The sequence below is a fragment of the Eleutherodactylus coqui genome, chromosome 12 (assembly GCF_035609145.1).
Source record: "Eleutherodactylus coqui strain aEleCoq1 chromosome 12, aEleCoq1.hap1, whole genome shotgun sequence".
Lineage (NCBI taxonomy): Eukaryota > Metazoa > Chordata > Amphibia > Anura > Eleutherodactylidae > Eleutherodactylus > Eleutherodactylus coqui.
In genome coordinates this window covers 80,397,203-80,414,601 of record NC_089848.1, presented here as the reverse complement: position 1 = coordinate 80,414,601, position 17,399 = coordinate 80,397,203, and the positions used below count along the sequence as shown (strand labels likewise).

The window sequence follows — 17,399 nt, the reverse complement described above, 5'->3', positions numbered from 1 at the left end:
CAATGGGCAACGCAGGGCCGAAAATGGGTAAAGACAGAGCATACATCGAAATGCTGCATCTTGCCGCTTGTGTGAGCAGCCCCATTGAAATGAATGGGAGCGTTGTACAGCGTTTAGTACTGCGCTGAAAAGACAGCACCAAAAGCTGTAAAAAAAAACAACAATCTGTGTGAGGGAGGCCTTAGGATATTATCTACTGCATCCCGTAGATAGCATCATACTTTGCACTATTTTCCTCATTGTACACCACCCTGTAACATAAACGTTTACAAAAAACAACACTTTGTATTAAAAGTTTGTAAAAGAATTTACTGAAGAGAAAGCGCGGATCAAACTACAAGACAATCTAAAATAAAATCTCACACAGCATGGTTATAGCAAAGTTTAAATATAAAAAAAACATTCAGCATGTTTAAAAAAATACAACTTTACACACAACAGTGCCAGGCGGCTGCGTACAGCCCCATATTAGTAGTAGAAAAAATATAACAATAGAAATGTCTTTGGTTGTAGAAAAAAAGTCCACAATCTGAAGTGCCTTTAGGCTGTAGTTCCTGATCCACGGCTGGCTGTAAATCTCCATGCCAAATGCACTGTCTCTATTGCTGCACTTTTTCATCCTCTCGTACCCGTTAAGTTGATCTTTTTTTTTTGTCCGGACTTTCAGACAGTTCAATTGAGAAGATTCCTATAACTTTTAATTTTTTTTCTAAATCAAAACACTGTAGAAACTTTAAAAGTCCTATAATGTAAAGCAAGCTCTAAGCAGATAATGATCCAGCAGGAGGCTGCAAGGAAATGTGAGCTCAGAACTGAAGAGCCAGCAGAATTATAAGCGCTGATGTGTTCTATGTTGGATTTACGTGGATAAGTAAAGGCGACCAAAGCCAAAGTTATTCAATAGGACTATGAAGAATACAGTCTCTGCAGGTGCCTTCTATGCCTGCACAGAAGATAAGGAACCAATGCCTTCAACTACATCTCTATTGAAAGTGAAGAGCTCCTTTAAGTATCTGGACATTGAAGAGGCCGGATGGGATCAGAAACAGTTGTTTTGATCTTAGAAAGGTAAACCCTACATAATCGTGAGCCAGAGAGACCCAACAATCTGATGGCAGAAGGTCTCATCACCAAATCCAATCATTATGACCATTTACATGCAGCTATTACAGCCAAAATCTCATTCTTGGTGTCACAAAAATCGCCATACATCAATGCAGCCTAATTATAGCTCCACCGAAAGAAGTCTAGCTCCTCCGCCTTGCATGCTACACACCCGCAGTAAAACTTCCCTCCCTGTTCAGTCTTTTTTCCACGACGCACTGTACTCAGAGCTCGCTTCCTCTCGCGAGAAGAGCGTAAACTTCTTTTCCAGCTGGGAACGGAGGTAGGTGTAATCCAGCACATCTAGGCGGTGGACCAGAGTGAGGTAAAGGGTAAGTGTGGAGGCGAGCAGCAGACGGTCGGGAGAAAAAGAAGGCACAGCCCAGAGGATGACCAATAACTCCAGATAGATGGGGTGCCTGAGGTGGGCATAGAGCCGGGCAGCACGAGGAGACTTATGAGAAAGAGGGTCACCCATTCCCAGGCAATGGTAATAGACTTGCTTGACCCCCATCAGTTCTGCGTAGTCGAAGATTAGCAGGACGCTGAATATGAGGAACCACGATATAGTATGGAGGAGAGCGCACAGTAGGGGAAGCCAAGTGCTCCAGGGAGCAGTGGAGACATTCCAAAGATAGGGTCCGTGCGGGAAGGACTGCCAGTAGCGCATCAAGATCTGGAGGGACACAGCGGTGCACAGGATGTACACGGATCTTTGCAGTACCCCAAACACCTTCACAACTGTGTCTTTTACTGCAGGCCAGGCCATGAGACTGTGCTGGACAACAAATAAGAGTAGCAATGCAACGTTTATCCCAAGGGAACGCAGGAACGCAACGTCTCTACCAGCATCGCTCCACAACACCGGAGACTCGTCCTCCAGTCCTCCACTGATGTTCTTGAATATAGCACCGAAGGACAGGAAGCGCACAAACTCTACCCCGGTGCTAAACCCCGCCATAAAGCAGAGGAAGGACACCACACCCAGAGCAAGGCAGGTTGGTTTTGAGGGCGTCGGAGAACCAGGATTAGTGACTGAATCTCCTGATGACATTTTCAGATATTCTGTAGACTCTAACGCACTTGATCAAGGTTTTGTTCTTGCTATATCATGCCCCGTGGCACGCTGAGAGGCAGATAGACCCTTTATACCTTCTTGATCGGAGTAATAGGGTGAGAGAAACTAGGAAACAATAAGCAAAAAGGCAAACAATTAACACATGGTAAGACATGATATAGATCACGTTTTGTAAACAATAAATAGATACTTAGCAGCATATGCAGACCCAGAAGTCGTCCACTGGTGTTCCAACCTTTACTAGGCAAGGTGGGAGATGCACAGCCAGACCTCGTCCGGATGAAGACCAACAAATGCATCCACCAAAGTATAAGGTCGAGGCAGCATCAGATTAATTAAAAAGTCATACTTTATTCCTCCACAATAAAATAGCTGGCGACGTTTCGACCTATACAGACAGGTCTTTATCGAGCTCGATGGATTAAGCTTCATAAAGACCTGTCTGTATAGGTCGAAATGTTGCCAGCTATTTTATTATGGAGGAATAAAGTATGGTTTTATAATTTATCTGATGCTGCCTCGATCTTATACTTTGGTAGATCATGTTTCGAGATGGATCCTAAATATATATGTTTCGGGGTTATGCCGAAATAAATCTGAAAACTTTGCTCGTCCCAAATTTTGACACCCCCTCCTCTCCTAAAATTGCACTTCCCCAGAATTTGAATTCCTTAGACCTCCCACTATCCCTTCCTTGGCGGCAGACTGCTCATTGCTTGGTCTACGGGTCTCAAAAGTTGTCATTGGTCATCCAGGAGGAACTTATGACAATTCCTATTGGCACTTACAGCCTAGCACAGGCTTCAGCTGCTACCTAGAAAAGGACGGTGAGGGATCTCTGGTATGTCAGCTCTTGGCTACGCCATACTTCCAGGATGTGTAGAGCTCCCATCTCTCTGAGTAAAGACCATTGAGGAGATTTATAAAACTATCAAAAACAGAGGTAAATTTTTCTTCTAACAAGTATAACTGACTTATAAACAGTGGGCTGCGGAAAAGTAGCCAAAGCTAAGGAAAATCTGTCTGTGTTGCCCATAGGAACCAATCAGAGCACATTTCTTATACCGCCGAGGGAAAATTATAGTGGCCGCGGGTTTTGAAGCAGCACTTTCCAGGCGGAAATCTTTCGGTCTTTCGCTGTCGCCAAACCGCGAGATTTCCGCCGGGAATACGCCGTGTGGGAACCCGCCCGTACTTTTTTTTTGCAAGATAGAAAACCATAGCATACCATGATTTCTTTTCTCATCAAAACGCAGAAACACAAACCATTTTCTTTTTACATTATAGTCAATGGAAACATTTGGCTGTGCGTTCCTATATGCTTAATTATGTTTTATCAAATGCCTTAAAGGCAAAAAAAGGATTCAACTACAACATTTCAAGTAAAAAAACGTTAGAGTAAAAAAAAAAAAAAGTGTTTTTTTTTTAACGTAAGAATGGATACAAGCGTATGGCTGTTTAACCTGTCCATTCTAAAAGCTCACAGGTATGTTTAAAACGGCATTCGTTTGTATTCACTCTTTTCCTGAACGTTTAACGTATGCGCTACATTAAACATAATGTTTCCTAATGTGAACAGCCCCGCACACTCAGCCAGCAGGAACCCTCCGGGAGATGTGAGCTTGTACTGCAGATGAAGTTGGCAGAATTGTGAATGCAGCTCTGAATCTGGTTGGATTACTCAATATTACACTGTGTAGATTGATAGAACTTCCAGGGAGCGTTATAAGCCCGATTACGTCACAGTGATGGATGTTCCTTACTTTCACATTTACACTCATTAATACTTCTTTCTAATTAAAGGGGATCCCCAACACAGATGATGAAAGCTCTTTTATTGGAGAAGTTCTTGGGGATTTCTCCCATGTCCTCAAGTGTGATTTTACTTGTGGACCCCAATATTAAGATTGGTGGGTTCACTTCTCCCACATGACAGGGACGGGTAACAGTTGTGTCAATAAGCCATAGGGCAATGAGCGGACATGTCTGGTGGGGTGCAGACCGCCCTGCGCTGTGTCCCATCATTGTCTACCAAGTTGGAGAGAAGACCCAGCCTCATCTGGAAGAACCCGGTGAGGAGCGGAAGGAAGGGAAGGGCATTACTGAGGCTTCATTACAAAATTAGGGACAGTAGGCAACTGAGCTGTGTATCTAAGCCTAATATGTGTGATTACTGCCTGCTGAGTCACTATATCCAAGTCTATCATGTGTAATACAGTCCACTGAACTGCTGTATCTAATCCTATTTTATGCGATACAGTCTGCTGAGCGTCTGTATCTAATCTTTTCATGTGTAATACTGCCTGTTAAGCTGTGTATCTAGGCCTGGCATGTGTGATGCTGTTTGCTGAGCCATGTATCTATCACGTGTGATGCTGTTTGCTGAGCCATGTATCTATCACGTGTGACGCTGTCTGCTGAGCCATGTATCCATCATGTGTGACGCCGGCTGCTGAGCCATGTATCCATCATGTGTGACGCCGGCTGCTGAGCCATGTATCCATCATGTGTGACGCCGGCTGCTGAGCCATGTATCCATCATGTGTGACGCCGGCTGCTGAGCCATGTATCCATCATGTGTGACGCCGGCTGCTGAGCCATGTATCCATCATGTGTGACGCCGGCTGCTGAGCCATGTATCCATCATGTGTGACGCCGGCTGCTGAGCCATGTATCCATCATGTGTGACGCCGGCTGCTGAGCCATGTATCCATCATGTGTGACGCCGGCTGCTGAGCCATGTATCCATCATGTGTGACGCCGGCTGCTGAGCCATGTATCTATCATGTGTGACGCCGGCTGCTGAGCCATGTATCTATCATGTGTGACGCCGTCTGCTGAGCCATGTATCTATCATGTGTGACGCTGTCTGCTGAGCCATGTATCTATCATGTGTGACGCTGTCTGCTGAGCCATGTATCCATTATGTGTGACGCTGTCTGCTGAGCCATGTATCTATCATGTGTGACGCTGTCTGCTGAGCCATGTATCCATCATGTGTGACGCTGTCTGCTGAGCCATGTATCCATTATGTGTGACGCTGTCTGCTGAGCCATGTATCTATCATGTGTGACGCTCTCTGCTGAGCCATGTATCTTATCATGTGTGACGCTCTCTGCTGAGCCATGTATCTTATCATGTGTGACGCTCTCTGCTGAGCCATGTATCTTATCATGTGTGACGCTCTCTGCTGAGCCATGTATCATCTTATCATGTGTGACGCTGGCTGCTGAGCCATGTATCCATCATGTGTGACGCTGTCTGCTGAGCCATGTATCCATCATGTGTGACGCTGTCTGCTGAGCCATGTATCTTATCATGTGTGACGCTCTCTGCTGAGCCATGTATCTTATCATGTGTGACGCTCTCTGCTGAGCCATGTATCCATCACGTGTGACGCCGGCTGCTGAGCCATGTATCCATCACGTGTGACGCCGGCTGCTGAGCCATGTATCCATCACGTGTGACGCCGGCTGCTGAGCCATGTATCCATCACGTGTGACGCCGGCTGCTGAGCCATGTATCCATCACGTGTGACGCCGGCTGCTGAGTCATGTATCCATCACGTGTGACGCCGGCTGCTGAGCCATGTATCCATCACGTGTGACGCTGGCTGCTGAGCCGTGTATCCATCACGTGTGACGCCGGCTGCTGAGCCGTGTATCCATCACGTGTGACGCCGGCTGCTGAGCCATGTATCCATCACGTGTGACGCCGGCTGCTGAGCCATGTATCCATCACGTGTGACGCCGGCTGCTGAGCCATGTATCCATCACGTGTGACGCCGGCTGCTGAGCCATGTATCCATCATGTGTGACGCTGTCTGCTGAGCCATGTATCCATTATGTGTGACGCTGTCTGCTGAGCCATGTATCTATCATGTGTGACGCTCTCTGCTGAGCCATGTATCTTATCATGTGTGACGCTGTCTGCTGAGCCATGTATCCATCATGTGTGACGCTGTCTGCTGAGCCATGTATCTATCACGTGTGACGCTGTCTGCTGAGCCATGTATCCATTATGTGTGACGCTGTCTGCTGAGCCATGTATCTATCATGTGTGACGCTGTCTGCTGAGCCATGTATCCATCATGTGTGACGCTGTCTGCTGAGCCATGTATCCATCATGTGTGACGCTGTCTGCTGAGCCATGTATCCATCATGTGTGACGCTGTCTGCTGAGCCATGTATCCATCATGTGTGACGCTGTCTGCTGAGCCATGTATCCATCATGTGTGACGCTGTCTGCTGAGCCATGTATCCATCATGTGTGACGCTGTCTGCTGAGCCATGTATCCATCATGTGTGACGCTGTCTGCTGAGCCATGTATCTATCATGTGTGACGCTGTCTGCTGAGCCATGTATCCATCATGTGTGACGCTGTCTGCTGAGCCATGTATCCATCATGTGTGACGCTGTCTGCTGAGCCATGTATCCATCATGTGTGACGCTGTCTGCTGAGCCATGTATCCATCATGTGTGACGCTGTCTGCTGAGCCATGTATCTATCATGTGTGACGCTGTCTGCTGAGCCATGTATCCATTATGTGTGACGCTGTCTGCTGAGCCATGTATCCATCATGTGTGACGCTGTCTGCTGAGCCATGTATCCATCATGTGTGACGCTGTCTGCTGAGCCATGTATCTATCATGTGTGACGCTGTCTGCTGAGCCATGTATCCATCATGTGTGACGCTGTCTGCTGAGCCATGTATCCATCATGTGTGACGCTGTCTGCTGAGCCATGTATCCATCATGTGTGACGCTGTCTGCTGAGCCATGTATCTATCATGTGTGACGCTGTCTGCTGAGCCATGTATCCATCATGTGTGACGCTGTGTGCTGAGCCATGTATCCATCATGTGTGACGCTGTCTGCTGAGCCATGTATCCATCATGTGTGACGCTGTCTGCTGAGCCATGTATCCATCATGTGTGACGCTGTCTGCTGAGCCATGTATCCATCATGTGTGACGCTGTCTGCTGAGCCATGTATCCATCATGTGTGACGCTGTCTGCTGAGCCATGTATCCATCATGTGTGACGCTGTCTGCTGAGCCATGTATCCATCATGTGTGACGCTGTCTGCTGAGCCATGTATCTATCATGTGTGACGCTGTCTGCTGAGCCATGTATCTATCACGTGTGACGCTGTCTGCTGAGCCATGTATCTATCATGTGTGACGCTGTCTGCTGAGCCATGTATCTATCATGTGTGACGCTGTCTGCTGAGCCATGTATCTATCGTGTGACGCTGTCTGCTGAGCCATGTATCTATCATGTGTGACGCTGTCTGCTGAGCCATGTATCTATCATGTGTGACGCTGTCTGCTGAGCTGCCGGACCCAAACCCACATTTGATACGGTCTCCTAGAAGCGGCAGCACTACACCTCCCATCATCTAATACTCCAGCTGGTGCTGCTGCAGCTTGTTGCTACTATGTAACACTCTGCCCCTGCAGCTGTGCCAGGCACTAGTGGCACACTGCCCTCTCATCCTTACCAGCGCTGCTAAGGGAGAAGATGGAGGAGTCTGCCTCTCCCGCCCAACATAATCTGCAAAATGAGGCATCTTCCTCCCACAATGCACTTTGGCCTCTCCTTTCTGAAGACGTATGGAGGCTGCAGAGGGACAAAAATATGTAAGTGGCCTCTAGGGGGAGCTTCCACTAGAGCTGTGCAAAAATACTGGCAAGAAATACAGAGCTTTATACAGGGAGGGCACACTAATAGAAGCAGTCTAAAAGAAAATCTGCCTTTGTTGCCCATAGCAACCAATCACAGCACAGCTCTCATTTTACCTCAACAGTATAAGAAATAGAAACCAATCACAGCACAGCTTTCATTTTACTTCGGTAGTATAAGACATAGCAACCAATCACAGCGCAGTTTTTATTTTACCTCAGTAGTAGTATGACATAGCAACCAATCACAGCGCAGCTTTCATTTTACTTCAGTAGTATAAGAAATGGCAACCAATCACAGCGCAGCTTTCATTTTACTTCAGTAGTATAAGAAATGGCAACCAATCACAGGGCAGCTTTTATTTTACCTCAGCAGCATAAATAAAGCTGCTCTGTGGCTGGTTGCTATTGCTAAGGCCGGTGGCACACAAATGGATTCGCATTGCGGAATCCATGGTTAGCTCCGCACCGCGGCCCGCAGCTTGTATTGTTCGGAACATGCTATGGGAAATCGCTTTTTTCTACACACACACAGAGGAAAAATCGCTGCTCTATTTTCGTACGGATTACAAACAGACGGCTTCCATTGAAGTCAATGGAAGCCTTCTGACCCGCCGCACTTTCGCAATTGACATTGCAGACAGGTCGCGTGTACCCACATCATCGCCTAACAATGGCGCGGAAAAATATTTCTTATACTGCTGAGATAAAATGAATGCTGTGCTGTGATTGGTTGCTATTTCTTTTACTGTTGACGTAACATGAAAGCTGCACAGTGATTGGTTACTCTATTTCTTATACTGCTGAGGTAAAATGAAAGCTGCACTGTGATTGGCTGCTAGTTCTTATACTACTGAGGTAAAATGAAAGCTGCGCTGTGATTGGTTACTCTATTTCTTATACTGCTAATGTAAAATGAAAGCTGCGCTGTGATTGGCTGCTAATTCCTATACTACCAAGGTAAAATGAAAGCTGCGCTGTGATTGGCTGCTAGTTCTTATACTACTTAGGTAAAATTAAAGCTGCGCTGTGATTGGTTTCTATTTCTTATACTGATCAAGTAAATTGAAAGCTGTGCTGTGATTGGTTGCCATTTCTGATATTGTTGAGGTAAAATGAAAGCTGCATTGTGATTGGTTGCTATGTCTTATACTGCTGAGGTAAAATGAAAGCTGCGCTGTGATTGGTTGCTATTTCTTATACTGATGAAACAAAATGAAAGCTGCGCTGTGATTGGTTGCTATTTCTTATACTGCTGAGGTAAAATGAAAGCTGTGCTGTGATTGGTTGCTATTTCTTATACTGCTCAGGTAAAATGAAAGCTGTGCTGTGATTGGTTGCTAGGGGCAGCAGAGACAGATTTTCTTTTAGACCGCTTCCATAAGAGTGCAGTGCCGGCCTACTTTTCTGTGGTCCAATCTGTACTTGTAAGTAAACATATCACACACGATGGCTCGGATACAAGGTTCAGGAACACTATCACACATGACAAGCTTAGATATACTAGCTTTCCCAGCCTTCTGAATGGCAGATGTGTGCATGACATGGCTGATTTTACTATCTGTAAGGTGACCAGATGTCCCGATTTAGGCGGGACAGTCCAGCTTTTGGGATGTCTGGTTACCATAGTGATTACAAGCTGGGGTGCCACAGCTCCCGAACTTGTAATTACTTTGGAGCACCGCGGTGTATGCACACACTGACATCACACGTTCAGTGTGTGCATGTGGGGTCTTTCTTCTTCCTCCCCTGACCTCTCCTCTTTAGTTCCGAGAGAGGAGAAGAAAGGAGGCGCTGCTTCAGGTGCACACACACTTCCTCCCGCAGCAGTGCCAAGAAGATGAGGAGCAGCAGCACTCTGAAGACCAGGAAGAGGGTAAGTTTCATCGGTGTGGGGGGTCACTTTTACTACTGAGGGCCACTGTGGGGGTCACTATTGCTACTGAGAGCCACTGTGGGGGTCACTATTGCTACTAAGGGTCACTGTGGGGGTCACTATTGCTACTGAGGGTCACTGTGGGGGTCACTATTGTTACTGAGGCTCACTTTGGGTGCAGTGTCCCATAGGGTGACTTCGGACACAGGGCATATGTTGAGGAGCTGGGAGGGTAGAGTGGTCACTTGTCATGGTGTCACGTACCAGGCTCTCTCCCGGAGGGACACACGTAGCCTCGGCCAGAGCAGCGCTAGGCCTCTTCCGGACACACCTAGGAGAGGGATGGCCAATAGACATAGGAACAAAAGATAAGGTTGTCACAGGTGACGCCACCATTCCGTTACCCACCGGAATGACCCTCGACGGTAAATAAAGCATCCGCAGACAGTATTAAAGTACTTCAGGTCCCTGGGAATGGTCAGGGCCTGGCAAAACTTCACTTGTAGAAAACTTGGTACAAGGAACAAATTGCAAAAGATGGCCGTACAGGCAAAACCGCAGATTTGAGGTCAGGGAGGAAACACAAGATGACACTGGTCCTGCAGTCTAAGTTATCTGACAGGGACTGCTCCTGGCAGGGGAGTTCTCCAGAGGAGGATAGGGATGGGGTCACTCCACAGACACACACGTAGGTCAGTACCTCTGCACGGTGATCTCGGCCTTTTCTGGACACGCTCACTCTCAATCTCTCTCTTCCTTTTGTCATCACTCACTGTTGGCTCCTAGCATTGGAGTACTCAGGAAACGTCTCTTTTTCTTTCATTCTTCACCACGTGAGGGTTGCAGGTACCCCCATGTGGCTGGCACTCTCTATCAGGAACCCAGAAGAATAGAAGACCCAACTCACTACCACACACAAAACACTCATATTTATAATCTCTCACATACCACAAGACAGGACATAAATTGATACATTTACAGACCTCTCCCAGTCTCATGCAAACATTAACCTCTCACTTGCTGCAGCTGTGCAAAACACATAACAAAATGACTAGACAACTTTGCACAGCGCATCTACAAAAGACATGACATGTATGACATTTATGGAGGGGCCAGCAACATAGACTTCTGGCCACTACATGGCGGTCACTATTACTACTGAAGGTCATTGTGGGGGTCACTATTACTACTGGGGCTATTGTGGGGGACACTATTACTACTAAGACTACTGTGGAGGACACTATTACTACTGAGACTACTGTGGAGGACACTGTTACTACTGATGGTCACTATAACTACTGGGGCTACTGTGGGGGACACTATTAATACTGGGGCTACTGAGGAGGAAACTATTACTACCGAGGGCCAGTGTGGGTAACACTATTACTACTGAGGTCACTGTGGGGGACACTATTACTACTGAGGGCCACTGTGGGAGTCACTATTACTATTGAGGGAACTGTGGGGGTCACTATTGCTAGTGAGGGTCACTGTAGGCATCACTATTGCTACAGAGGGCTGTGGGGGAAACTATTACTACTGAAGTCACCGTGGGGGACACTGTTACTACTGGGGGCTTCTGTGGGGGACACTATTACTACTGAGGGCTTCTGTAGGGGACACTATTACTAATGAGGCCACTGTGGGGGACACTATTACTACTGAGGGCTACTGTGGGGGACACTATTACTACTGAGGCCACTGTGGGAGACACTATTACTACTGAGGCCACTGTGGGGGGACACTATTACTACTGAGTGCACTGTGGGGGACACTATTACTACTGAGTGCACTGTGGGGGACACTATTACTACTGAGGCCACTGTGGGGGGACACTATTACTACTGAGGCCACTGTGGGGAAAACTATTACTACTGAGGGCTTCTGTGGGGGACACTATTACTACTGAGGGCTTCTGTGGGGGACACTATTACTACTGAGGGCTTCTGTGGGGGACACTATTACTACTAAGGGCTTCTGTGGGGGACACTATTACCATTGAGGGCTACTGTGGGGGACACTATTACTACTGAGGGCTTCTGTGGGGGGGGGGGGGTGTCACTATTACTAATGAGGCCACCGTGGGGGGACACTATTATTGCTGAGGGCCACTGTGGGGGACACTATTATTACCGGGGCCACTGTGGAGGTCACTATTACTACTGAGGCCGCTCTGTATGTGGCAGCATAAATCAAGCTGGACTTGCATTTTTTTTAATGCTGTGATATTGCTGCTTTTTTTTAACGCGTTTGTCAATGTGACTTGGGAACATTGTGAGAGGGGGTTATGGCGTCCATATTGGCGGCTACCAAGCTTTGCCAGAGAGAATTCTAAACAGGAAACAGCTGAATATAGTTTGACAACTTAACAGTAAGGCCGCCTTCACACAGGCGCTAAAATCGCTCAAGATTTGTGCGTTTTGAAATGCAGAAATATGATCCCCATTCTTTTGAATGGCTTCATTCACACGAGTTATATTTTCCCGCATGGCACCGCGATGTGAGGCAGGAAACACATCGCAGTGCGTTCTATCTCCCTGCGGGATCTCACATTACAGCGCCCATTGTTTTCAGTATGGCTGTCAGCAGCAGCGCCGGCCTCATTGAAAGCAATGAGAGGAACTGCGCAATCCTCCTGCTGCGGCTGTGTCAGCGGAGGATCGCTTCTTCCCTGAAGTTATGCGCCGCTGTTTTGCCATGAAAACACTTTGCCTCCCTGGGGAATTCACATGGTGGGGAGCGCGATATGGGGACGGGATTCCTGGACCCATACTGCACTCGCTCGTGTGAAGTTACCTAAGGTTTTGCGTGAGCAATACGCAGAGATTAGAGCCCATTGATTTCAGTGGGTTTGTTCACATGGGCGTATATTTTTGCGCAAGGTGGAATCGTGTAAAAAAAATACGCAGCACTTCCTATCTTGGTGTGTATTACACACCATAGAAACCCGAAAATCGATGGGCATGCGTAAGTCCGCAGGAAACCTGCGTACTTGCTGCGTATTTACACATAAAATCAATGCGATTCTGTACGTTCTATTTTACACGAAAACTCGCCGGGGTGGGAAAAATATGCAGGCGTGAGCGATTGTCAGTCCCATACATACACAGCAGTGTATGTACTCGACCATAATGCGCTTACGCCCCACGTGAACCAGCCCTAAAAACGTCTCTAGTATTTCTATTTCCTGGCCATGTCTTGGTAGAGGAGACACTCCTTATCTCATCGTGTCGCTCCGCAGCCTCCGCCACGCGCTCCACTCAAGTCATAATTAAAATCAGAACAAGTCTGACAGATAATTTTCTGTGTTGTGTTGAAGGTCAATCGTCCTCGTCTCGGGTCCCTCAGGCCGCAGGACGCACAGCGCAAATCTGTGTCATTATTTCACAGAGTAAATGCCATAGCGGGAAATAATGTGGCTTCATTGTATCTGATGGGGGAATTTCCCAAGAGTCCTTCTTTATTGGCTGATTCGCGCCTGAGCATTCCTCTGAAAGCTCGTTCGTCCAAGAACTGAGCCATGTAAAGGGACCGATGATTAGCCAAACACTCGTTAGTCCGCTGACCGGCTGCACAGATTTCCATATAAACTGCTGTATAGGGATGAACAATTGTTCTCTCTTAGGCCTAATTCACAAAGACGTTTAATTGCGGGTTTTTGGCGTGATAAAACTTCAGCCGAAAATCGCAACCATCTGAAGCATTGGATTCCAGTGATTCCGGCGCGTAAAAACTGCCGGCCGGAAAAGATAGCACATACACTGCAGCACCCGGCCAGCCGCTTTTACACCTGCCTGCTGCTTACCCTAACTTTTGGCCACAATCAGCCTGCAGCTCCCATAATAGCTTATGGGAGCTGTCAACAAGGAGAGGGGGAGTAGTTTAGCATGACTAGTGCTACTAAAGTTCCTCCTGCTCCATTTCCCGGAGCATCGCTAAACTCTCGCCCCCAGCCAACGGAAGTGGGCCGTGTAAATGGTCACGGCTTTTTCTCGTTTATGCGATTTTTGGCAAAACGATGCAGGCGGCCAAAAATCACAATGTCCATGTGAATGAGCCCTTAGAGTGCTATTACGCAAGCAGTAGTGTCAGCCGCTAGCGCTCGCTTTTTGCCGACATTTGGCAGGCAGTTCCTGTAAGTACTGGTGCTGCCTGACAATTAAAGCTATTAACATGCTGTAACGGCACTAATTACTGAGCAGCACCTGCGCTTACAGGTACCGCCTAACAATTGTCGGGGGAACGGGAGTGCTAGCGGCTGCCGCTAGTGGTCATGTAAGGCTCCTTTTAGACATCACCGATAGCTTGTTTTCGCTTTTATGCTGCCTGATCATCATTCCTGTGCTTTTACACAGAAACTGAGCAGTACTGGTGCATTATGTCTCCACTAGATGTATGGGTGGAGACATGGGTTGGCTGGTCTTAGTGACAGGTCACACCCCCAGATGTGGAGATTGGCTGCGGCCAGCGCTGCAATGCCACCCCCAGACTGAAACGCTGTGTCCCTGTTTCAGTCTCTGGTCAGCGGCTCCATGCTCCGTCCTCCCCTGACACTGTCTCGGTGTTTGGTCAGCGGCTCCATGCAGCAGGGAGGCCAGCGATCACACTAACAACGGGGCCAGCACCAGGGAGGCCAGCCATTACAATGACAGCAGGGTTGGTGAGAGCGAGGTTGGCGGCAGCAGTGCCAGCGTTGGACCGCAGTGGAGCACCGCGATGAGACTGACACCGGGGCCGGCTGATCAGGGGGGACAGGAACGGAAAGTTACAGTGAGGAGATGGCGGACTGCAGCGGACAGCCACAGTGTTGGATTGCAGCAGAGCACAGCGAGGAGACTGACAACGGGGCCGGCTGATCGGGATAACTGGAGCGGAGATGCTAGTCTGACCGGAGATGTGAGCTTGTCAGGGGGATCGGCAGTGAGAGGTGTGCAGCCAATCCCCACATCAAGGGGCATGACCTGTAACTAAGCCTGGCCAACCCATGTCTCCACCCATACATCCGGTGGAGACATAATGCACCAGTACTGGAATGAGCATCGCTAACTTAATGGAGGCAAGGTAGTGAATGGATGTGGAGCGGGGTCGTGAATCATTCTGGCCAGTCTGCCTCCATTCACAGTACGCAGGCAGTGATTCATAAGAGAACAATTGCCTGCAAACACAGAACAATATATGGTTCAGGTTTCTGCATCCAGAAACTGAATGAAGGTCAAGAGGTGTGTCGTCTCTTAACAAGGAGAGCACCCAAAAAAGTGTGTGGAGACACCAAGGGGTGAGTGGGTCGGCAAACAGCATCGCCTCTCCCTGAGGAGAGCACCCAGAATGGGGTGTGAGAAGATACCTGAGAGGTGAGTGAGGAGACTTATAAGGCCATGCACGCTCCTCTGAGTAATTTATGCAGATAAGGAAGATAGAAGAAAACCTCTGCAGCGCCGCCTATTGGATGGCAGCGTTCCTTCAAATCAATGTACGCCTTTTTGACAAGTCTGTAAAAGAATGATTGGGAACTGGAAACCAAGCCAGAGATCCATACACAGACAGCCGTGTGAAAGACTTTGCGTTCATCATTCAGTCGGTGCATGCATTTACACTGGACGATAATCAATCAGGATCTCGCTGGATTGCGGAAATTCAAACGATCGTTCCATGTTAAAGCACCTTAAACACCTTGGACTCCATGCTTATAGGTTTTAACTGCACTGATACATGGTAACAAACTATCAGCACAGGAATAAGGATTTGTACTGCTGATATGCTCAGCTCACAGAGGATTGTCTCGGCTGACCACAATTGTATCACAGTTTTGTTATTTCCTTACTTTGCTACAGAACAGAAAGCTTTCCTCATCTTCACGCCTCACGTTCTCGTTCAACTTCTCATTATTTCTTCACTTTGTGTCTTCCTAGAATGGGGCTGCGCCTCCTGCTGAGTGTTCACGAGAGCGGAATGCTGATATCACTATGGACATGTCCTTCAAGGATGCTGCTCAGATCATTCATCCGTGAGCAGGAGGCATACACCAAGCATATCAGCCTACATACATATCTCATAGACTCCGTGTGGATCTATCAGACGCACATTCAGCGCAGGTTGCTTTTAACCCTTTGCTTGCTCAATGCTGTTTGTACCAGGCGATGGCCTGTAGTCCCAAAGCATGCAGGCCACGTCCTGCAAACACTCTGCAGATAAGGGTGGAATTTGCATCCAGGACCGCAGTGCATATATACTTGTATCACCTATAAATGTAAGCACGGTCCACCAAAACTGGGTGGTTTTCTTCTTGTGCATATTGTGTGCCAGAAAAAAAAAACATGCTGGGGCTTATTTACTATTTAACCCCTTAGTACTAAAGCTAGTTTGCGCCTTAAAGGAAACCTTTGACATCCCCACAGCCCTATAAACTAAGTTATAGTGCCGTTAGCGGACATGACAGGGAGCCGGGGGATACATTTTTTTATACACACCCACTCCCACGATCCAGCGCTGTCACCTGCTGAAGTCGGAATTCAGCACAAAAATTTCACTCCTGTTCCCTTCTTGTTAGAGCAAGTGCCAGGCTGTCATCTGACAGCCGAGCACCCACTTCCCCTGGCACGGGAGACCCATGCCAGGCTTCTGATGCAGCATTGTGAAAAGGTGAAAGCATCAGAGTAAGGCCCCTTAACAACCGTACTGCCATAAAAGGCACATGGGCAGTCATTAAGGGGTTAAAATTCAACAGTTTTGTAGTGCAAATTGTGCCAGAAAACTGTCAAATATGCTTTGCACCACGCTTTGTGTTGCAGACACTTTCACTTTTTTTTGCTGTGTCCAACAAAGGGGTGTTTCTTCATAGCAAAGGTGATGTGGCCTGAATACAATACTGTGCGCCATAAATTGCACCACAAAAACGGTAAAGTAACCGTAAACTGTCGAAAAGTAACCCAATAGGTGGTATAAAGTTAAACTAGTTAGTCCAACAGTTATGACAGCATTATAGTGATAAGGTCAGTACAGGGGAATGTTTTGCACTGCTGCTGTGCAACGTTAGGGCCCACCAGTAAAATTTATTGGACCTCCTTTGGCCTTCAGAACTACAGCAATTGGTCATAGAATCCATCCACAGGAATTGGATGACCTAAGGTGTGCCAAGAGATCATTCCCCAAATGACTACTCCACCTACATCTGCCTAAACTGTTGACTCTTGACAGGAAGGGTTTATCTATTCATGCTGCTTGCTCCAAATTCTGACCTCCCATCAGCACAGTGTAACAGAAATCTGGATTCATCTGACAAGGTGATGTTTTACCACTGCTAAGTGATACAATATTTCTGCTCTTTTGCCCACTGGAGTCTCATCTTACAGTTTTTCTTAGACAGCAATGGCGCTGGAACTGGTTGTCTGCTATTATAGCCCATCTCTGCTAAGAAGCGACGAGTTGTGTGCTCTGACATATTAGTTGGAGCACCAGTGTTGTATTCAGCTGCTCTTGACTGTGCAAAACCTGTTCATCAGAAGAATTTTTGACATCCTCCTCTGACCCCTTTTTTCGATGAGTTGATTACATCCACAGGACTTCTTTTTACTGGATGCTTTTTTTTGTTTCACATCTTTTAACTTATCAAAGCAGTCTCCTCTACCTGATATAAACAGCTTTACGCAATTGAGGCATTC

General features: G+C 47.4%; 1 protein-coding gene across 1 annotated transcript; it reads right to left on the bottom strand.

Moving 5' to 3' along the window:
* Nucleotides 1-288: 288 nt before the first annotated feature.
* NRM (nurim) lies at nt 289-7,764 on the bottom strand. The gene is made up of 2 exons (XM_066584851.1): nt 7,685-7,764; nt 289-2,287 (listed from the first exon to the last, which is right to left on the bottom strand). The coding sequence occupies exon 2, from the start codon at nt 2,156-2,158 to the stop codon at nt 1,301-1,303; it is 858 nt and encodes a 285-aa protein (XP_066440948.1). The 5' UTR covers nt 2,159-2,287; nt 7,685-7,764; the 3' UTR covers nt 289-1,300.
* Between the last annotated feature and the right edge of the window lie 9,635 nt (nt 7,765-17,399).